The sequence below is a fragment of the Microtus oregoni genome, unplaced genomic scaffold (assembly GCF_018167655.1).
Source record: "Microtus oregoni isolate MIOR12 unplaced genomic scaffold, Mior012 000037F_ref0000500, whole genome shotgun sequence".
In the NCBI taxonomy this organism is placed as follows: Eukaryota; Metazoa; Chordata; class Mammalia; order Rodentia; family Cricetidae; genus Microtus; species Microtus oregoni.
In genome coordinates this window covers 17,080,091-17,102,727 of record NW_024543096.1, presented here as the reverse complement: position 1 = coordinate 17,102,727, position 22,637 = coordinate 17,080,091, and the positions used below count along the sequence as shown (strand labels likewise).

Below are 22,637 nucleotides of genomic sequence, written 5' to 3'. Positions count from 1 at the left end.
GAAATTATTACTAAAACTGTATACACAATTACTATGAGGAACGGGACATTTTATTGCTTTTAAATCAATACTAAAATTTTGATAGAGTAAAATTAACAGAGGATATATTGATATAAAATTCCATGTCTAGATTTATATACAGCTTAGATTTTATCTTTTATTATAAATAGTCTAGCTCTTTGGGAAAATTTGGGTATTAAATGCTCTTAGTAGAGGAGAAACATGAAGGTTTTCATTAGCTATAAAAAACAATTGCTGGAAACAAGGCGTTATCGTTAAACAAACCTGAAACTTACAGAAAGATAACGGGAAGTGAATCGAAAATGCTGATGACCTCTGCGGCTGTTTGTTAATAAAAACCACATTAAATGACTCAGCAGATGATCCGTCCACAGCCTAAATGTACCCCATCTGTCGTTATCCACGTGTAGATGGCCAACGTCCCGCGTGCTCTGTAGATGGCTCTCACTAAGTGGTATTTGGTGTGAGTTTTCCTACCTGCATAGCTCGTTCTCTCTCAGCAAGTTAAAACCCACTCAAAGAGGACCAACAGTGTGCGGAAATGGAGCTGTCAGCAAGTTCTTTTAAGTTAATGGGACGGTGTTGGCTCGGTTTTATTGTGCCCATTGATAAGGGAGCGAGTGAGCATGCCTCTCCTGTGTGGCGAAGAACTGATAAGCACGGTCGTTTCATCTTTTCTGACGCTTTAGAGCACAGATGGACATTCGAGGTGGGAAAATGTTTGCCCCAATACATTCCATGCTGTCAGCAATGCAGTCTTAGAACCTTTCCTCTCGGCTAATAAGATGGAAAAACAAGGTCACCTCTGAACAAAATATATTTAAGCCAAGACATGGTATAGTAGGATTATTTTGGCATTTATAACTTCACTATCAGCTAGCATTTACCTTGTCAGAATTTTTTTATTTAAAAATGTATGTTATGGAAATACTTGTAATATATCTTGCTTTGGGTATCAGGAGAACAAATGCATACGGACTTGCATATCAGGGAGTAATGAAATGACAGTTTAAAACTACGTGGTTAAATTCCTGACGATTTAGTTCAAAGCTACGCAATTATGTTTTATCTTTTGGTGGAGACGTTATCAATTAAAGGTCAGCATAGAAAATTCTTTCCCACTGTGTTCTAAATATGCTATACAACCTAGTTGCCTCAGACACAAAAGATGTCCCTGTTCTCACTGTATGAATCTCTCTGTGTATATGTGTTCTCTTTCTCTCTTTCTCTAGTTACTCTGTTTCTCTCTGTGTGTGTGTGTCTCTCTCTGTCTCTCCCTCTGTCTGTCTCTCTCTCTGTCTCTCTCTGTCTCTCTCTCTCTCTCTCTCTCTCTCTCTCTCTCTCTCACACACACACACACACACACACACAGGCAGCCCTCCTTGTCCATAACTGCTACATATACAGATTCTGTCAACTGTGTATGGAAACTATATTTTAAAATTTGTATTGAAGACACGGAAATAGTTTGTCATTACTTCTTAAGGAATAAAAAATAGCTTTTTATATTATATCAGATTTGTAACTAGGGATCATTTGTAAGAAGATATATATGCATGTTATATGCAAGTGATGTCCCAGTTCATATGCAGGCCTTGAGTGCTTAAAGCCACGCAGACACCAATAGACGACAGCAGGTATGCTCTCTGTGGCATTTACTTGCCAGCTGATATTTTAGCAAATTAAGGAAGTAGTTCCAGCTGTTATTTTTCTTTCTTTTAAAAAAAATGAAAATGAGAGCTGATCACTCCTGCCTCTCCAGCTCATTTTGATTTACAGGTGGAAGGACTAAGAGAAGCCAGAAGGACAAATGGCTGAACAAAGTACTGAGAAACCTGGTACATCGGCAAAGGGAGCCGACAAGCCTAGAAGGCAGCCTCTTTGAGAGCCAAAGGGAACGTGTCCTTACTTGGTCTCCCCACGTCCTCTCCTCCCAAGCCCTCCCCCCCCCCCAAGCTGTTAATTCACTCTGGGGTAGAGAACCTGAAGACAAAGCCGACACTCTGTGGTATGGAAAACAGAGCGTGGGTTGACGTGGATCACAGAGGAAACGGACTTACACCACCGGAAACTTGTGTGCAGTTTCCGGCTTCAGAGCCTTTCTTTCTTCGTTGCCCGTTCCTTTACATCCCTTTTTCCATGCTTCCTTCCTTCAGATGAAAGAATGGGGGCACAAAGAGCTTCCCCTGAGCCTGAACTGCAGCTCAGGCCTTACCAAATGGAGGTGGCCCAACCAGCCTTGGAGGGGAAGAACCTTATTATCTGCCTTCCCACGGGGAGCGGGAAAACCAGAGTGGCTGTTTACATCACTAAGGATCACTTGGACAAGAAAAAGCAGGCATCGGAGCCTGGGAAGGTGATAGTCCTTGTCAATAAGGTATGGCTCCCTGTGCTCACCTTGCTTTCAATAGCCTTATTTTTGTTTCATTATTCGGAAACTTTCAGACGATGACATTTGTAGCAACAAATTGCACAGATTTTGTTTAATTAGGTGTAATGTCAAATAAACCATTTATTTTAATTTTCCACTTTAAGGTATATATACCTGAAATTTAAAAGATTAACTTTTAGGCTTTTTTTTTTCCCTCAAAAATCTGCAACATTAAATCAAATCGTTCTAACTTATGTATAAAAATTTTCCAACACCCAGTGTAAGGCCAATAAACATGAGCACGTGTGACCTGAAATTGTCTCTGGAATCTAGGATCAGGTACCTCCTTTCAAAGCACCTTTAACCACTAATGCTTAACCAAACATCCTCTTTTTCCAGAATATACAGAATGTGACTGAAAGCCAGAGAGAATATTAAGTGAATATTTTGTCTATTTCAAGTTAAATAGGCAAATTGATGGTAAAGAATTTATGCAAATATATAATATTAAATGCTATTGAACTTTTCCCTGGAAATGTATGTCTTCTGAGGACCCCAAACCCATCTTCGTATCAACATTATAATCACAATCTATTTATTTGAGTTTTATTTAAATAGATGAGAATTTATGCACTTATAGATTGGGAATATTAATCTTTCCTATTTTATAAAATAAAATTTAGTGTGCTTTTCCTGAACAACAGTAGCTTTCTTCTTGTTTCCATATATTCAATTACGGAAACTACATCGATAAACTTCTAAGACCGTATTTTTTAAGATTTAGGTTATTCCAAACCTTTTGGTTGAAAGCTGCCTCGCTATACTTAAAACTACATGCAGAATCCAAGCCTTGGCGATTTTCATCATGACATTTGAGATAGACTTGCGTGCAGCTTCAGAGTTCCACGTGCTCTCCCGGCACTGGCATGTGATTCAATGGCGGAGCCCCAGTGCCCCCAGAACAAAGCAAAGAGACATGACATCTTTATATTACAGCTTTCTACACACTATAAGAAGATAGGTTTGTTTTTCTTTGCTTGGTGATGATGACACATTAGTATTTATTTGCCCAAAACCTTTCATTTGTTCCCATTTCAAATATAATACGTTTAAATCCTACTTCTAACCATCAGCACCTTGACCTTAGACAAAATTAGAAACCTCTCTGGCTTTTTATTTGCCTAGTCTATGAAATCAAATTAGCTTCCATGTTCTGAAGTTAAAATTGGACTCTGCACGTGTGTGTATGTGTGCATGTGTGCACACACATATACACACGTGCTCACATACTAAAAAGAGTTTAATAATGCCTTATTAAATTTTCATATTTTTAATGAAGTGAAATATTTCACATATCGAACAGGATTGAGTCCTAGGTCCATAGAAAAAAAAAGAATGTTAAATTATTATCCAGGCACTTAAAGGCTCTTAAACCAATGCCTTTGTTTCTCTGGGACAATTTGCCCTTTTCTGCATTTCAACCTCATTTTCTCTCATCTCAGAGATTCTCTTTTGGATTTTTCTCTCTGTGTTATCTTTACCACCTCATCTAAACCATGAACGTTCAGTTATTATTTTCCATTCTTTCCCTTCCCTAATTTCCATTATCTGGTCATAGGACCACTGATCATAAGAGTTGAGGGGGCCTTTGTGATGTAGCCTTCTTCCTTGGCGGAGGTATGCCTGGTACCAAAAATACCCACCATATTTCAAAATAACCACAGGTATTCTTTCCACACTTGCTGCTCAAGGAGCTCCATACATGTGAATATTCATGCAAACTTATGTTTCTGTGGAACACACGGTCACTCTTTCCTCTGTCATTCTGGAGCATAAACCTCATTCTCTGGTTTTGCAACAACACTTTATAAGGAAAAGGCAACATCCTGTCATTATTCATGTAACACAATTCCCAGGCCACCCAAGATTTGGAGTTCTCCCAGACCCAGTGTTTAGAGTTGGACAAAATGCTTGTAGATGCAGTCTTAGGGGTGTGGAGTGAAGGGAAATGAGGTTGACATCCAGCTCGGGTCTGAGGACATTTGTCCATCACAGACTTCAACATTAGCTGCATCTTGTTATCAGCTTAAAATCCCTGGTTCCTTTTCATTTGAATACATACTAAGCTGAAAATCTTTTTAATTTATTTTTCTGAAACTAAGTTTCAGGCTTTCAGTGCAAGCACCCAATATTTTCCATATTATTCTTCATTCTATTTGATCATTTTAGATCGGTTTTTATTATTTTACACGTATGAGTGTTTTGACTACATGCATGTCATGCAGCACATGCATGTCTGAAACCCATGGAGGCCGTGGCATTTCAAATGGCTTTTTCTCCACAGATGAGCACTGAGAGCATCACTCAGTCCTTTTCTGCCTCATTCTTGTTTCCTTTGAAATTACTAAAATTCTTCCCACTAGCTCTCTATTTACATCATAATTGCGAACTGTAAGGTTTTTCTCAAACATAATTAAAATAACTTCAACTTTAATTATTGATTTTTTTTCTTCAGGAAATCTCTGACTTAGTAAGACAACATGTTCATGTTTAGCCCAATAGCAATGTCTTATAACTTTTAATCTAGAATGCAGAAATTCTAGTCTCTAATACCATTTCCTTTCGTCTCCATCCTTTCCAAAGTTATAGCCTTCAAGTGCAGAGAGAAAAGCAAACACCACCTGTGCTCCCAGACTTTCCGTTTCCTATCTAGGGCTTCACCATCACGAGGGATAAATCCCAGGTTCCTTCCGATGCTGGGATGCAGCCCCATATGATTCAGCAGAAGTGGGTAGCAGTTGGGCTTGATTAGTCTTGGCACGCACTGTGTCATATCTCAGGAAAAGGCTCCAAGAGGACCACACACCTCCCAATTAGCCATGTCAGACTTGCATCTGGCTTTCTCTGTGTCCTTGAGTAGGAAGTCAATGCCACCCAGAGCGAGTCTCAGGATTATCCAACAGTGACTGAATTATCAGGTAATGTGATCATTATGAGAAACTGATGGTGCTTGTGCTGAAGCTTGGCCATGACATTCTTCCTGCCAGTTTTCTATTTGCTATACTATGTATTCCTGGACTTCCAGTTTTACATCCTTCTAGAATGGAACCTGTAGCAGGCTTTTTCTTTTGGGCCACCAACCAGCTTCCAAATCATGGCACAGGGACTTCCTATTAGTTACGAATGCTCAGCCTTCTCTTATCCTCTTACAACTTAACCTGTTTCTCTTTGTCTGTTTTGCCTTGGGGATTTACCCTTTTCTTTCTGTGTGTCCCACTTTTCCTGCTTCTTCTGTTTCTGGCTGGCTGGTGCTGGCTGTCTCTCTCTTTTTCCTCCTCTGTTCTCTTCTTTTTCCTATCCTCTCTTGAGCCTCTATTCTTCTTCCTACGTATTCTCTCTGCCTGCCAGCCCCACCTATTCCTCTCCTTCCTGTTCATCTTTTAATTAGACCAATCAGGTGCAGTAGGCAGGCATGGCAAGCAACATATATTTTTAATAACTAAACAAATACAGCAAAAAACAATTGTAACATCGTTACATTGTTAATCTTACATCGTTAAACAAAGGCAGCAGAAACAAATGTAACACACCTTTACACAGGGAAAGTAATATTCCACAGCATAAATAAATGTAACACATCTTTATCCAATTAAGTAGTCCGCAAGAACCCTCAAGATAGCCTGGGATTGGCCATACAACTCAGGTGTTAGTGTATTTGCCTAGCAAACAGGAAGTCTAGAGGTCAATCCTCAGTACTTCACATAGCACAATTCATGCTTGGTGGTATTTGCTTGTAATTCCAGCAATGAAGAGGTAGAGACAGAGGGATCGGGAATTCAAGGCCAGCCTGGACTCTGTGATAATACCCTTTCTCAAACAAAAGAAAACAAAATTTAAAAGTAACATAGATGAGCTCATCTTCCTCTTGGTCCAGGAGTTGAATGACTTGAATTGTGGAAGTGGCACTGGGGTTCCAGTAGTTGCTGTCACCAGTTATTGCAACATACCACGCTGACTAGAAAGGAAGCAAAATTTCTACCTCTCTCACCCGTTCTCGCTACTTTGTTTTCATGGAGACATCAAAGCCATCCTGGTAGTCCATTCTTTCTCATCCTGCACATTGTCCTACAAAGGTGTTGACGCTACTGCCTGCGTTCCTTGCTCTTCCCACTCTCACAGTCAAATAGCCTTTAGCAGGATCCCAGGCACTAAGGATAAATGATCTCTAGAATATGTGCTCAGCTAGACTGAGTTTCTCTAAGTCAGCAGCCTTATCTTAAATACCTTTGTGTTCTGGATGCCGTGCCTACATCTAATACAAACACGGTGGGTATTTAGTGTCAGATGGAAAGATATATAGATGGTCATATCAAATTAACTGATTCAGTGTACACATTTCTCTTACAGTCCTTTGCCTGATATGCCTTTGTATCTTTCAATTTGCTTTCCTCTCTCCGTCTTCTGAATTTTAAAAAACTCTTGTGTGTTCCCATTTATAAAGGTAATGTTAGCTGAGCAGCTTTTCCGCAAAGAGTTCAACCCATTTTTGAAGAAATGGTATCGCATTATTGGATTGAGCGGTGATACCCAGCTGAAGATATCGTTTCCAGAGGTTGTCAAGTCTTATGATGTCATCATCAGCACAGCTCAGATCCTGGAGAATTCCCTCTTAAATCTGGAGCGTGGAGAGGATGATGGTGTGCAGCTGTCAGGTGTGTTGGAGTGTGTTGATTTTTAGAAAAAAAGACTGATAGAGATATTAAAGATAGTAACAAAGGCTGCTCCTTGTATCATTGTTTACTTGATGAAAATTATTTTATTTTATTTCCTGAGGCTTCATTGAAGTGCTCTACCTCCTGGAAAAATGAACAAAAACAGAAAAATGTCTAGCTTGATGGCTTGCTTTTGCATAAGTATCTTGATACTAACTCAGGCATCAAGCACTCACTATGTTCTTCCATTATTTCACACACACACACACACACACACACACACACACACACACTACAGATTTTCAACTTAACTTTTGACTGGCCCACTGCTTACCAGAGTTCCTCCAAACCCTTCCTTGAAAAGCCAATTGCTCTTCCTCTGTGCTATCATTCTGCTTATGTCTCTCTGAGAGAATCATTAGCTTGTAATATAAATATATATCATATATATAAAATATTATATATATAATTTTAAAATTTGGTGATAGATCCTATCAGAACTACCTTCTTTACTGTAGAGTAAGGCTACAATCCTGCCTACACTATTTGGAATAATTAAATGATTAGGAGAAAGACCGAGTAAAGTAAAAGTTATCTCAATAATTAAATGCAAGCTCTAAACAACACAAAATCATCCCTCTCTAAATAGCATACTTTCACTTGCTGTAATAAAAATAGAGTTTCTCAGGCTAAAATTAAAATTTTGTTCAAGAACAAAAGTGGAGCCCTGGGAAGATTTTATTTTTGTGTTTGATGTTTGTTTATTGTTTGTTTGGAAGGAAGGTATGAGTTTCACTAACACTTTCTGGATCTTGTTCTGAGACAGGGGTAATAGCTAATAGGAACAGAGTCATGGTGACCACATATGAGTTTTTGTATTCATGAATGGTAATAATGGGTAAAGTTGTATTTGTTCGTAAAGTCACAGCAGCAGACTGAAGTAGGGCTGTACCAGTATTCTTCCGGATGACTGATATGCAGAGGTAGCTCTTTCCTTTAGCTTCAAGGCTCTTGTCCTACTGTTCTAGCCCAGTTTGGGTGAACACTTCCCACCTTTTCTGTTCAGATTTCTCCCTCATTATCATTGACGAATGCCATCATACCAACAAGGAGGCGGTGTACAACAACATCATGAGGCGGTATTTGAAGCAGAAGTTGAAAAACAATGCCCACAAGAAACAAAACAAGCCAGTAATTCCCCTGCCACAGATCCTAGGACTGACAGCTTCACCAGGTGTTGGAGGAGCCAAAAAGCAAGCCGAGGCTGAAAAACATATTTTAAATGTAAGTCTCCGAGTTTATGAACAACCAACCAGCTCTCTCTAGTGCCTAGGCTTCTAAGGATTTTCAATACGTGTTGAGAGTTCAAGTGCCAACGTCATCCTTGAAGGTTGTTTGCTTTGCCTCTAGAAAATCGACTCAATCTTCTACAACATGGCAATATCCTTCATAAACGATATAAGCTGGATATAATTAGTGAGAAGGACTGTAGAGATGGCTCAGCTATTAAAGGCTAGGCTCACAACCAAAATTAGTGAGAAGTTTGGGTTGAATAGAATGCCTTTGCAGCTATTCTACTTCAACACTTGAGCGCCATGATCTCTTGATACAGACATAGAGTTAAACCACACATGCTGATAATTTTCCTTGCTGATGACTTGTTCCTCCGTGACTTTCAAAGCAGCATGCTTTTTGTGTCTTTTTCCACTATGTGTCAGTCTAGGATATGGGTTACTCACACGAAGAGATAAAAGATGCAAATGTAGTGGTTCTTGCCTTTAATCCTGGCACTTGGGAAGCAGAGCCAAGCAGATTGCTGGGAGTTTGCAGTGAGTTCCAGGCCAGCTCATGCTGCTGAGTGAGACCCTGTCCCTTCAATAAGGGTTTGGGGATGGGAGGTGGGGGAGTGGGAAATAGGAATATGAGGATCTTTTATTAAAGATGCACCCATCAGCTTCCCCAAATAGGGGTGCTATTTACAGTGCTGCTGTTGACCTCAGGTGAGACCCTCAGGGGACCTAAGAAGCCTATCATTGGAGTGGAATTCAGTAGAAACTGCTAAAGTAAAAAAATTTAGAAAAGGATTGTCTCCAGAATATACCTTATTACTGAAGTAAAGGCCTAACTGCTGCCTATGATGTAGGCACCAAGAAGAAGGTAGCCCCTCCCTTTGTGCTTTCTTCATATGTAGAAAAGAGTGGAGATGCATGGACAAGAGCGTGACCATGAATGTCGCAGCCTGATACAGACAGATAGCAGCTGCCACAAAACTATCCTGCTATCCAGTTATTTCTAAGCTATGAAATGGAATTTAAATGACAGCTGTTTTCTAGAATTAGGCATAGAACACACTTTTAGAACCAGAACAAATACTATTGATAATTGGTTGAATACATCCATAGTAGGCATTGCTAAAATGCTACATTTAATATAATGCAGCATATTACTTGAACGGAATGTTATACTACATATTTGTGCAAAAAGCTTCATATTACACTTTATTGACATAAAACTATGTATTTGGTTGTAAGAAAAGAATACTTACCGTGTCTCTCTTTCAGATATGTGCCAATCTTGATGCCTTTACCATTAAAACAGTGAAAGAGAATCTTGATCAACTTAAACACCAAATAAAGGAACCATGCAAGAAGTTTGTGATTGCTGATGACACCAGAGAAGTATGTTCCAAACAGTTCATATGTATTTGTCTGGCAATGCCATATATTTTTTATCAAAGCAGTCATCATTTTATACTTTTAAAAACTGATAAAAGGCAGCAACACTACTAGGAATTGTCATCACCATCCTCCTCCTCCTCCTATCTTAGATGGAGCGTAGTTCAGGATTTGACTACATGCGGTTCTTGGAGGAGGGGGAGCATTGGGCTGAGGAGCATGGGATGGCCAAATTACAGGGATTGTAGCAGTTAATGTCCTCTTACTGACTTGATGCTTTGCAAGATTGATTTTTTGACATTCCAGGGAGCCATTCTGTTGCAGCTGGCTGTGACAATAGATATTCTCATTTGTGTATTTTCTTTCCTTGGAAAACACTGATTGTGAAAAAGTAAAATATTTAACGTACTGATGCTTTTCTGATGAATATTTTCACTAGTTTAAAAAAATAGCTTATAGCCAATATGGATGTTACATTTAATAGGTTATTCCAATTCTTTTTTTCTTAGAATTGAAGACTTAATAAATCTTAGCTATGAATAATAAATTTAGTCCCATTGAGAAGTCCCCTCCTAAGGCTATGGGACTAAATGATGGGATATGTGTGCAGTAATGCTCGCAGTGTTTTAGGCACCAGGCCAATGCTAGTGGCCAGTGCCAGCCTCTACAATGTGCCCATTTCATTCAGAAACAGAGCTATGCTGGCGTGTTGATTACACTATACCCACTCTTTCAATTCTTGTCACTGGTATTTACCTGATAAACTCAAGTTCATGCTTCTCGTCATGATCATCCAAAAACATTTCCCTGAATATCCTTTGAGAAGAATTGCCATTCTTCTTTTACTTAACTTTTAAAATTACTCTTTAGAAAAGTTCAGTGTGTGGAGAAGAGCACAAAATGTGCCCGTGGATTTTCATAAATTGACCATACTTTTGTAGAAAAATTTAGATAACTAGACAGTACGTTACAAGGCCCTCTAGACTCCTTCTTTTTCCAGTTCCCAAGCTAAGGGAAACTATTTGTCTTGACTGATTTTGAACTTTATCCAAGTTGAATTCATATCTAGATTTTTCCAAATGATGTCGATTGCTTGTATTTTGGAAGAAATAGTGGTACCTGATAATCACAGAGGAATGTTACCTAACTACAATTAAAGACTGTCTAAGTAATTGTGACAGTGATTCAATAAATATTTGTGATTGCCTTTAGCTTTCAAGGGTTGTAATACTGACTTTTTAAGAAATTTAGATGGGCAATTTATGATAGAGGTTTATGGTGTCAGGATTGGTGTCCTGACGGTAGAAGCAAAACAGTAAAAACCAAACACAGCACACGAAGAAGTGGTCACAGGTCATTCCGTTACACTGTCTAATTCGTGATTCCGAATCAATTATAATATATAAATTATTTTAACAAAGACAATGCCATTTAGTAATACTTGTGTAATTGTTTTTAGAATCCATTTAAAGAGAAACTTATAGAAATTATGACCAGCATCCAAACTTACTGCCAAATGAATCCAATGTCAGATTTTGGAACCCAGCCTTATGAGCAATGGGCCATTCGTATGGAAAATAAAGGTAATTTGGGTCTCAATCTAACAGTTTTTCCTTGTTTACACCAAGATTTTAGATGATGCTCTCAGACTCAGAAACAATCTGAAAGCAAATGGAACATCAAGTAGAATTTCTGTTTTGTGTGTAGGGCAAGCCCGCACATGTTCTAACTCCTCATCTGAGGGAAGAGGTGTCAATTCACCCGGTTTTCACTTTCATTTATTATATATAAAGTATTAAGGCAGCTATCAACAGCTCTGTGTCCAAAGGCAATTTTACTGACGTGTTTTTCCAAGCTGTTCAGCCATGGTTCAGGTCCACGTTCCTGCTCATACTGAGCTCAGGCAGCAAGCGTTGGCATTGACAACCAGCCCCTTTACAGCCTGTGGCGCATATGGAGCCTTGCTCATCCTAACACCGCAGTGAATTCACTTCGGAGCCACAACCAAATCAAGTTTACAACACAGTTGTAGGACGGTTCTCTGCCCTTTGCCTCACTCACAGACTTGTTTTCTTCCACAGCTGCTAAAGATGGAAACCGCAAAGACCGTGTCTGTGCAGAGCACTTGAGGAAGTACAACGAAGCCCTACAAATCAATGACACGATCCGGATGATTGATGCATACAGTCACCTGGAAACTTTCTACAGCGACGAGAAAGAAAAGAAGCTCGCGGCCCTAGAGGACGACGATGAGAGCGGAGACGATGCCAGCAGCAATGACGATGTAAAGAAACCTCTGAAGCTGGACGAAACAGATAAATTTCTCATGAATTTATTCTTTGGTAAGATTCAGTGTAACACAGAGCCCAGGTTCCTGCCCTGACCTCTCAGACAGAGACTCACTGCTCTGTTTGAGTTTTACAGAATGCCTTCAAAATTCATCTTAAAACAAAAAGAATTTCATGAGGACTGTGATTTATAATTGATACCACAATTAATTGTGTGATCATATTAACCATTTGACCATCCAGCTTTTATTGTTCAGACCATTGCAATTAATTAATTAACAAGTCTGAACACTAAATATATCACAAGAAGATCACCTACAGATGAGTCGTGTCTTAGGGAATCATTATGTAAAAACTGACAGTGTGATTTTTTTGTTTGTTTGTTTTTCAAGACTCAAGACAGGGTTTCTCTGTAGCTTTGGATCCTGTCTGGGACTTGCACTGTAGACCAGGCTGGTCTTGAACTCACAGAGATCCACCTGTATCTGCCTCCCAAGTTCTGGGATTAAAGGTGTGTATACCACCTTAAAAGTATGCACCACCACCTAAATTTTTTATTTAACTTACAAATGCAAGCTAATTTTATTTTTAATAGTTTTAAAGTCAGTTTCTTCTTGAACTAACCAATAGAAATTGGACATATGTATGGTACATAATAGGTTGTGTGTGTGTATGTGCGCACACGCGTGCTTAGTGGGGTGGCTACATCATGCTAAAAACATTAATAATTATTTTTAAAGATAACAAGAAAATGCTGAAAAAACTTGCTGAAAACCCAAAATATGAAAATGAAAAACTCATTAAATTAAGAAACACTATATTGGAGCAATTTACAAAGTCTGAGGAATCATCTCGAGGAATTATTTTCACAAAAACGCGGCAGAGCACCTATGCCCTTTCCCAGTGGATTACAGAAAATGCAAAGCTCGCAGAAGTCGGCATCAAAGCGCATCATCTCATCGGAGCAGGACACAGCAGTGAGGTCAAGCCCATGACACAGGTGCACCAACTTCTTGGAGTCGTTTCTTCTAATTGCTTGCGGGACTTCTCAATCCTTTCGCCATCTCAAACAGAATCCCAGGAGGCTCTTAATTTTTGAACTAATGGTAGGCCGTTAGCTGGTACTCGATGAGTTAAGTGTCATCTCGGAATTCCCTTTTCTTTTTACTTATGGGGATTTCTGAAGTTTGGTGCCTCTTGTAAAGATGAGGAACTTTTACCTTAACAACATCGCAAAGGAATATTCACAATATAAAGTCAAGTGGGAATTCAAAGCTGCACAGGATGTGTGGGTTACAACCCAAACTGTGCAGCAAATATTTGTAAAATAAAGCCTATAAGAACCTGGAGGAATTAACGTACTGGCTGTGTGAGGGACAGGGTTTTTGAGAAGGCTTCTGCTACTTTGCCAGACTCTTAAAATGATATTATTTATTATGTGCACAGTAAAAACCGTTTCTGAGAGAAAAAAAAAGACGCTTGTAAATGGTTTTTGTGTTTAAAAAATCGTTTTACCTGTTTAAATATTCTTCAGAAAGCTAACTTTCCCTTGGGTCTGGCTTGGGGAGGAGACGCTTCAGTTCTGTGATAGGCCATCACTGTTACACACAGTGGAACAAACCAAATTTATTTAGTGTTTAAGAGAAGAAAAACTGAAATTTCTCACCCTGACACTCACTACCTGTGCACTCCCTGGTGGTAGCTGATTTAAATCTAGGGGCTGCCAGCCCTGCGGTCTCACCTTGTGAACTGGAGTGGACCCATCCATCCTGATAACAGTTAGGCACGTACTTGATCTGAGGACTTAGAGCCCTGAGCCTGGAATTTCGTATTCAAGTACTCTTTGAAATGAAGGCACAGCTGTATGCTAAAATCAAAGACATTATTTTTTTTTTTTAAATCAATGGGTGTGAAGGAAGAAGGTAGAAGGTGCAAAGATTTGTCAGGGAGGTTTCTATCATGTTCTTCCACAGTGATGAGACAAATAAAAACTCACGTTGCCTTTTAAGAAGAGAGGAAAGGGCGTAAGAGAGCACACACTTGGTCTAGAAGGGGAAGGTTGCTTAGTTTATGAGGATAGAAGTGTGCGCTGATGCCAGAGGCTAGCAGCTTTGATGAGAGCTGTGAGGAAATGAACACCACCAACTGTCCACATCAGACGGGACTTACACTCAGCTGTTTCTCTAATGTCAAGGCCAGAGGTTGGATTTCAATTGACTTATATTAACTTTCAAAGTTCACATTAAAAAAAATACTCATGGTGATTAGGCTGCAGTCATATAGTCATCTGCTTTTAATTTCTATTGTCTTTTGACTAGGCCTTATATTTACCCTGGTTAAAGTTCAATCTTCCTCAAAGTAAAATTAAAGAGTAGCGCTGCTACCCACTTTTCCAGCTCCCCTCCCTGGAGACATCCAGCACTTTGACTTTCTCCTATATCCTTTCTGGACTGTTCTGTAGGTTTTTGTGTTTGTTTTTTCCTGGGTGATCCTTAAAGTGACCAACTGCAATATACATGGGAAATTTTCTATGTCCCAAAACTGATATAAATGGTTCAGTGATTTTTTTTTTTTAATTCCCTAAATCTCAGACTCTGGGGTTGACGTACTGAAAGGTAAACCCTATTTTAGCCTGTCCCTGCCAAGCCTTTTCTGAGCCAGCAACACCTCTTTCCCTTTTCTTCCTCCCAAATCGCCCATCAATTTATTTCCTTGGCATAAAGAATGCTCTTCCCACCTCCAGACTGCAGGATGGAAATATTTTTGTTATTGTGCGGTAATCCCAGATTGGAAATCAAATGTTGTCTCACCATCATGTCTTTGTTCATTGCCAAAAACAGATGGCGGCAAATCCACGCATGATCTAATCCTCTGATTTGCACTGACCAGTTGCAATTTATGATTTCTTCTCCTAATTAGAAGATCTGAATGTGTTTAGCATCACAAAATTTAATTTATTAAAATGTTTCCACAGAATGAACAAAAAGAAGTCATTAGTAAATTTCGCACTGGAAAAATAAATCTGCTTATCGCTACCACAGTGGCAGAGGAAGGCCTGGATATCAAAGAATGCAATATCGTTATTCGCTATGGCCTCGTCACTAATGAAATAGCCATGGTCCAGGTATGCTCAGAGATCTGTACCTAGCGTGTTCCTTCTCATTCCTGTGTGCCTATATGGATTCCTCCCTTTTACTAAAACAACACAAAACCTCTGTTGTAATAAGGCCACTTGTTTGTTTCCCCGCCGACTGGCAGCTCAGACCCAAAATAATCACATAGAAACTATATTATTTAAAACACTGCTTGGTCCATTAGCTCTAGTTTCTTATTGGCTAACTTTTATATATTAATTTAACCCATTTCCATTAATCTGTGTATTGCCACATGGCAGTGACTTACTGGATAAAGTTCCATCTGGCTCTCGAGGGGCTACATGGCTTCTCTCTGACTCCACCTTCTTCCTCCCAGCATTCAGTTTAATTTTCCCCACCTAGCTAAGTTCTGCCTTGCTATAGGTCCAAAGCAGTTTCTTTATTTATCACACAGAGGGAAATCCCATGTCGCTCTTTAGCTTTAAGTAAACAACTGTCTTTCTGCTAAAAGACCAATCTTAAAGAACTGTAAGCAAAGCCTCTTATATGACTGCTGTTTGTTGAACTATTATGGCAACTTCTTATAATTTAACAAACAACCCTATTTTGGTTGCTATTTCTGTGTCCTGAGATTTTTCCAAGACCATGCATGAAATTGGCCCCATTACAAAGCTCAGAAGAGGCCTCCTCAGTCTTAAGATGTCAGTGATTCCCTAGTGGAATCAGGAATCTGAACCACACTGTCCACAAATGTCTGACAAAGTAACCCATTCAGACCTCAGGGAGCCCAGCAGTTCTGTGTTTTCCTCCTTCAGTCACGCAACTTTTCTATATATTTAGTTTCCTATAAAATCTTGAGTGGGGTCAGTAAATAAATGAATATTCCTCAGTTTGCATCCAAATTTCACAGCTCTCTTGCTCACCTATATTAACAATGCCATGGTATTTAGAGGACTTAAGATGAAGAAAATACAGGACATTATTCTTTAAACATGAAAGGGTTTTATTTCATCCTTTCATGCATGACAAGTTATTGAAGAAGGATGTCATCAGTCAGTTAGATTATTTCAGGAAGTGATCTATATATCAGAGGTTTCTGACTATACTATCAAGGCAGTTTGCCCAGGAATAGTATTATAGTTGACAGCTAAACTCTTGAGCTACGTAACCAAGCTTCTACTATTAAAAATGTGTCAATATCAACTCCAGTGACCGATTGGATCTAGTGAGTTTCACTCTATCAGTGCTAGGTTGTTTATGATCTGTTGGATGGCCTGATACCCACGCACTTATGGGGATGCTAAATGAATGGCCTTAGTGGTCATTAAAACTCAGGAAGAGGACATGAAGATGCATGTTGGGGAGGGCAAATGGGAAGTGGATATTGTCACATTTTGTTGTTTACACAAATGAAAATTTTAGAACAAAAAAATTTGGTCTCTTTTTATGTGCATATTTTTCTGGAGAAATGTGTAAAGTCCAAAGTAGGTTGCCAGGAACAGTTCTGTGTGTGCAGAAGCCCTGGTGCCAAGGCCAGAAATGTGCCTTGTCCTCATCCTTCCTCCTTTCAAATAGATGGCTTCACTGGTCCAAGCCACTGCTCAGGGTTTTCATGGTTTATAACAGTTGCTCAGGGTGCAGCAGAGCTATATGGGTGGTGTATTATTTTGGCTTCTTAGAGTTGCCAAAATCATTCTAGAACATTGCATTAGAGGACATTTAAGTTTAAAAAAGTTTATCTACAAGCCATGGGTAATAACTACCTCTACTGAGAATGGAGAGATTATTTGAAGGCTTGATACCCACAAAGACTATCTTCCCAGGAACAGCTCATAGCAAGACACATCGTTTGTTTCTTTGTTGATGTTCTCAGGCCCGCGGTCGAGCCAGAGCCGATGAAAGCACTTATGTCCTGGTCACCAGCAGTGGCTCCGGAGTTACTGAACGTGAGATTGTTAATGATTTCCGAGAGAAGATGATGTATAAAGCTATAAACCGTGTTCAGAATATGAAACCAGAGGAGTATGCGCATGAGGTATTGTTCTTGGCCACTGTTGAGTTTAGTTTTCATCTGAAAATGGCTACATTTGATGGCCACCGATGTCTGTGTGGCTACTTCTCCAGACAGAAATTGTGCTGAGTAATCACCTCCTGTCTGAAGATTTGTGCTTAGTCCAGATTCACAAAAAGCCCCAAGATCTATGGGAGGGCAGGAAATGGGGGAATTTTGTTCATTGCAGGGACACCAAACATCAACTTTGGTAATATAAAATTAGGCTGCCCTTTTCCAGAAAGACTTGTGAAACTCACTCATTAAAACCTACCTGGTAGTTTGATCCAATCCATATATACAAATACAGTGTCTTTATTACAGAAATATTTATAAAATGACTATTGTCTGCAAGGCAGTATTCTAAAAACAGAGACCATGGTGCCATATAAAACATATGCTCTATGTAGTAGAGATTCTAGTGTGTGCTTGGTGAGGATGGGGGGGAGACAAACAATAAACACAAATTTCGCAGTGTTGTGCATATCATACAGTTGTGAGCACTATGACCTTAGAATAGGATTGTGTAGCCAGGCTTGATGGCTCGTGTCTGTAATCACAGCATTCAGAAGACTGAGGCACGAGGGTGACCCCATGGTTCTGAATGATTAAAATGTATGTACTATGTCATATAGCTGAATCTCAATTTACTAACAGTTATTTGAATTGGGCAAAAGCACACAGTGGGGGGAAAAAAGAATATATTTATACAACATTTCTGGAAACTTTCATACCACTGAAGTAAAGACTGTAACTCCTATAATAGCAAACAATCCATTTAGAAGAAAATTCACACCCTTGCATATGGGTGTGAATGTTAGTTTCTTAACATTAGAATTGGCTCTCCCCTAAATAGAGTTTTAGGGAGGGGTGCTTTCAAATTGGTGTGCAAAGTATGTAACCAACTCCAAGGTTTCCTGGCCAGGTTTTCATACAAACTTACATTTTAAAACCCCTTAAATATAAAGTAAACCAAACATTTTTTCACTAAATGATCCTGCAATAAAGTTATTCCCTCATATTTATGACTAAAGGCAATGACTTAGTGAGATTCTTATAAAAGCTGATGCTTTAAGACTAAGTTGTTTAGGTGGATTCTAGGATTCTCTGTAGCTCACAGGTCAGAGTCTCCCAAACCGTAGACTAAAACATTGTATTAGTTAGCCTTTCATTACTTTAAGGAATACCTGAGGTACACTGATTTATAATGTAAAGAGGTTTATGAGTTTGACTCAGCGTTAAATCGATAAGGTCTAAGAACAGGGAGGGTTCTGTAAGCCCACACCCCCCGATCTGTTATCACATATGGCAGGAATGTATATGTTCCTCAACTTCTGTGTGCCCTCTCTGTCCTCACAAAGCCACCATAATTCAATTCTGTGGCTTCCACCCCTAACTCCTAATCCAAGATAATCTTTTCTCAAAGGCCCCGTTTCTAAGCACACAACTAGATTAAGTCTCACTTCCCCTAATACTAGTATTAACACAAGACTTTGTGGGTCCAATTCACGCATGAATACAGAGGTGCCAGCAGTATTCAAATCATGACAAATAATCCATCCAGGGCCTCCAGAATGGACTGCCTTTCTCGGTGTCCCTTAAGCAAGAGATCTGCCCTCTCAAGACTTCTCAGATGGATGGAAGAGAAAGAACAGCAATGAAGTGGACTATGTACAGTGTTGTTACACTCGAGACTCGCAGAAAGAATTCCTGCCTACCAGTTACTGAGAGAGCAACTGTCAGCAGTGTGTAGGCAACCACGAATAGAAAGTGAGAGTTGACACAAAAGACAAAGTCTGTTTTGTATGTCATAAAATGTCAGTCTTACTGCAAAGTTAAAATTATATCAAACATCTAGAATGAACCCAAACATCGCACACCACTTGACCCAACACCTTTCATTCCTTCCTTCCATTGTATTTGGACTTAGGTAGACATTGACTACAGTAGAAGACTGTATACTAGATTCATCTGGTGCTGTTTTCTCTTCATTTTTATCTTCTAGAGTACAATCTAAGATATGTGAATTTCAGCTCGTTCATGTCCATAAAACTATGAAGAAATATTTAATTCACTATTCTTGTCTCCACACAGATTTTGAAGTTACAGGTACAAAGTATCTTGGAAAAGAAAATGAAAATCAAAAGAAGTATTGCAAAGCATTACAATAACAACCCATCATTAATAACTCTACTCTGCAAAAATTGTAGTATGCTCGTCTGCTCAGGAGAAGACATCCACGTGATTGAGAAGATGCATCATGTCAACATGACACCGGAATTCAAGTGAGTGCAGCCAGACCCAGGTCTAGATTTCTTTAGCAGAGGTGAGGTTCATGCCATTGTAATCATTCTGCTTACACAGTGAGAGTGAGATTTCCTTTCTTTTCACAATTTTCCCTTTTCTAGTCCCTCTCATATAATCTGATCTCTTGAGTCTGTTTGTAAGTAATCTCCCTTGAGACAGGGAGTCAAGCTAAGACACAAAGCCCTTTTGACACAAGGCACTTAACTTGCAGATGTCTGTATCTGATCTCAATTATTCTGAATGACTGAAAAGTTAAAATAACAGCAGACCTCAAAGGAGACCCAGGGACAGTGTGACACTTGGGAGGAAGGTGTAGGATGGGGACATCCATCTGTTTTGTTACAAAAATCATGGAGAGCAGATGAGAAAGAACAAGATACAAGATTACCCAGCCATGTTGGGTGATTGTTAAGTCCCACATGATGAACCCGTGACTATGTACTGTAATTTTGTCAAGTCTCACTGTTGCTCTTTCCTTTGGGACTGTTTTAGAAGACTCTACATTGTAAGAGAAAACAAAGCACTGCAAAAGAAGTTTGCAGATTATCAAACAAATGGAGAGATTATTTGCAAATGTGGCCAGGTGAGTGAACTTTAGTGGGTTCCATTGTACTTTGGCCAAAAAGAATGTTAAATTGAATGGGCATTTGATTTCTCCTTTCTCTCTTGTTTCCTAGGCTTGGGGAACCATGATGGTGCACAAAGGTTTAGATTTGCCTTGTCTCAAAATAAGGAATTTTGTAGTGGATTTCCAAAATGACTCGTCAAAGAAACAGTATAAGAAGTGGGTGGAACTGCCTATCAGATTCCCTGCTCTTGATTGCTCAGAATATTGCCTGTATAGTGATGAAGACTAGCTCTTGATTCATGCTTAGTTTACAATGTTGCCAACTCAAACTTTAGTATGATTTTGATTGATGTCATTACACCACTGAGCTAATACAAGAATATATAAACGATCGTTTTTGTTTTGTTTTAACTTGTGTAAAGAAAGAACACAATGCATACTCCTTACTGGTTATAAATGTAATTGTTAATCTAAATTGTCAGTTTGATGAGCTCTGGCATCACCTGGGAGATGGGCTTTTGGGGTTGCCTTTAAGGGATTATTTTAACTTGATTAAGGTAGAAAGAACTGACCACTGCGAATGGTCCCATTCTCCAGGCTTGGGTCCTGGACTGTATAAAACTGAGAAAACTAACTGAGCCTGCATTTTCACTCATAATTCTGCTTCTTGACTGTGGAATGCAATATGACAAGCTACCCCAAGCTCCTGCTGCTGTGACATCCCCACAGGAATGGATTATGACCTTAAACTGGGCGCTACAAGAAATCCTTCCTGTCCACATTGCATTGGTCAGGGCATGTTATCACAACAATGGAAAAAAAGTAACTAAAACAATAGGGATGAAGAAAATCTACCAATAATACTCACCAGTGTAGAGTGTTACAGTTTTGTGGAAAATACCGGAGTATAAGAGAGAAGAATCCCAGATACCAATCTCAGCCAGTTCTGTCACGGATCAATGTGGAATATTGTTTTATCTGGGCAAAGATGTATTACATTTGTTTATTCTGTGGAATATTATTTTAACTGTGTAAAGATGTGTCACTTTTGTTTATGCTGCATTTGTTTAATTATGTAAAGATTTATCGCATTTTGTGTTTTGTGATTTTAAATATACTCATTTATTAAAGCAGCTGTTGGGTAGGTTAAATGTCTAGCTAGAGTTTCCACACAAGACTGTAATCAAGGTTTGCCAGACTCTTCTCTTCCACAGCAAGAAAGAATCCACTTCCGTGCCCACTCAGAATTTGCTTCCTTTCAGCTGTCTGGCTGGGGTTTCTGCTTTCTTGCTACATTTCCACTAGGAATTGCTCTCACATCCCAGGAATGCTTTATTCTGTGGCCTCTTCAGGAGCCCACCCTAACTATATCTCATGTGATTTTTTCAAGGCCAGAAGGAGAAACTCTCAAAGCTGCTAAGGAATCTCATGTTACTTAACTAGAGTAACAGGAACACAATTTACTTTGAAAGATAATCACGTTCTTTGAAAGTGTTTTAATTTTATGAAATGTTTTTGTAAGAAACGCACATGTATATTAAGATATTTTGAATCTTTTATTGATAAGACCTGAGCTAAGATGAATGTACTAATCAGAGCTCTTGGGAATATAAACACAAAAAAGAAGAGTTAGTTTTCTTTAAATGCCTTAAAAATTCCATCTGAGTATTTAAAGTATTTATTTATTCTAAAATGTTTTGTAAACTATGCAAGAAACCAAATATCTAAGATATCTTAATGGATCACAGTAACACATGCGGCCTGCTTTTAAGGTATCAACAAATATTCTTGTCAATGTTTTACCCTTTTTTGTTTCAACAAAAAGAGATGTTTCTTCTTTAAAGTTAAGGGCATATATTTCAGATACTATATAATTTAATATGTGATGATACCTGGCAACTTGAACTATAGAAAATATACTTTATTTTTAAAACCACTATAATTAGTGTTGTATCTTGATTAATTATTACTAAATAGTGTAGAATCCTTAACATTGGTTACTAGAATGTAGCTGTGAGGCGAAGCCATTAATTCCAGCTTGAGAATGCCTTAGTTTTTGTTCTTCAGTTGTTTGAATGCCCTTCAGTGACTTCATACCACACATCTGTGTTTCTTCTGGACTCTTAAAGTGGTTGGATTAAAGTTCCCTAACTACCCTAACATTTCCATGGTTTGTGCTTATGGCTCCCTGTCTGTTCTAAAACATAGCCCATGAATATAAAATGATTTCTCCAAAGCTTTTAGTACATGTCACAAGTAGGTGTTCAAAAAGTGTGCTATGAAAGAAGCAGACATTTTCATCTCTGCAATTCAATAGCGGCTGCAGCCGAAAGTACCACCTCAGAGAAAACAAGTCGGCCCAGAAGGCGTTGTTTACCACTCAACTGGCAAAACCGAGGAAGAGTTTGAGTTCCCCTTGTTATTACAGCTTTGAAGATGTGGGAGTCTCAAACACATTTCAGAGAAGTTAGAGGAGAGTAATAAAAAGAAAGATGAATATTTACACTGCCCAAGTTAAGCCACCCACCGGGTACCTTTGACATCTTGTGC

General features: G+C 39.0%; 1 protein-coding gene across 1 annotated transcript in view; it reads left to right on the top strand.

The window, feature by feature from the left end:
• The window catches only part of Ifih1 (interferon induced with helicase C domain 1), a 49,264-nt gene extending 27,015 nt beyond the window's left edge, over positions 1–22,249 (top strand). Inside the window, exons 5-16 of the mRNA XM_041631607.1 lie at positions 2,178–2,398; positions 6,894–7,104; positions 8,171–8,388; positions 9,666–9,782; positions 11,239–11,362; positions 11,861–12,121; positions 12,808–13,067; positions 15,042–15,191; positions 17,036–17,197; positions 19,307–19,497; positions 20,012–20,102; positions 20,197–22,249. Coding sequence (XP_041487541.1) covers positions 2,178–2,398; positions 6,894–7,104; positions 8,171–8,388; positions 9,666–9,782; positions 11,239–11,362; positions 11,861–12,121; positions 12,808–13,067; positions 15,042–15,191; positions 17,036–17,197; positions 19,307–19,497; positions 20,012–20,102; positions 20,197–20,376 — 2,186 coding nt within the window. The 3' untranslated portion in view covers positions 20,377–22,249. The remainder of the gene's footprint in view (positions 1–2,177; positions 2,399–6,893; positions 7,105–8,170; positions 8,389–9,665; positions 9,783–11,238; positions 11,363–11,860; positions 12,122–12,807; positions 13,068–15,041; positions 15,192–17,035; positions 17,198–19,306; positions 19,498–20,011; positions 20,103–20,196) is intronic.
• The last annotated feature ends 388 nt before the right edge of the window (positions 22,250–22,637 follow it).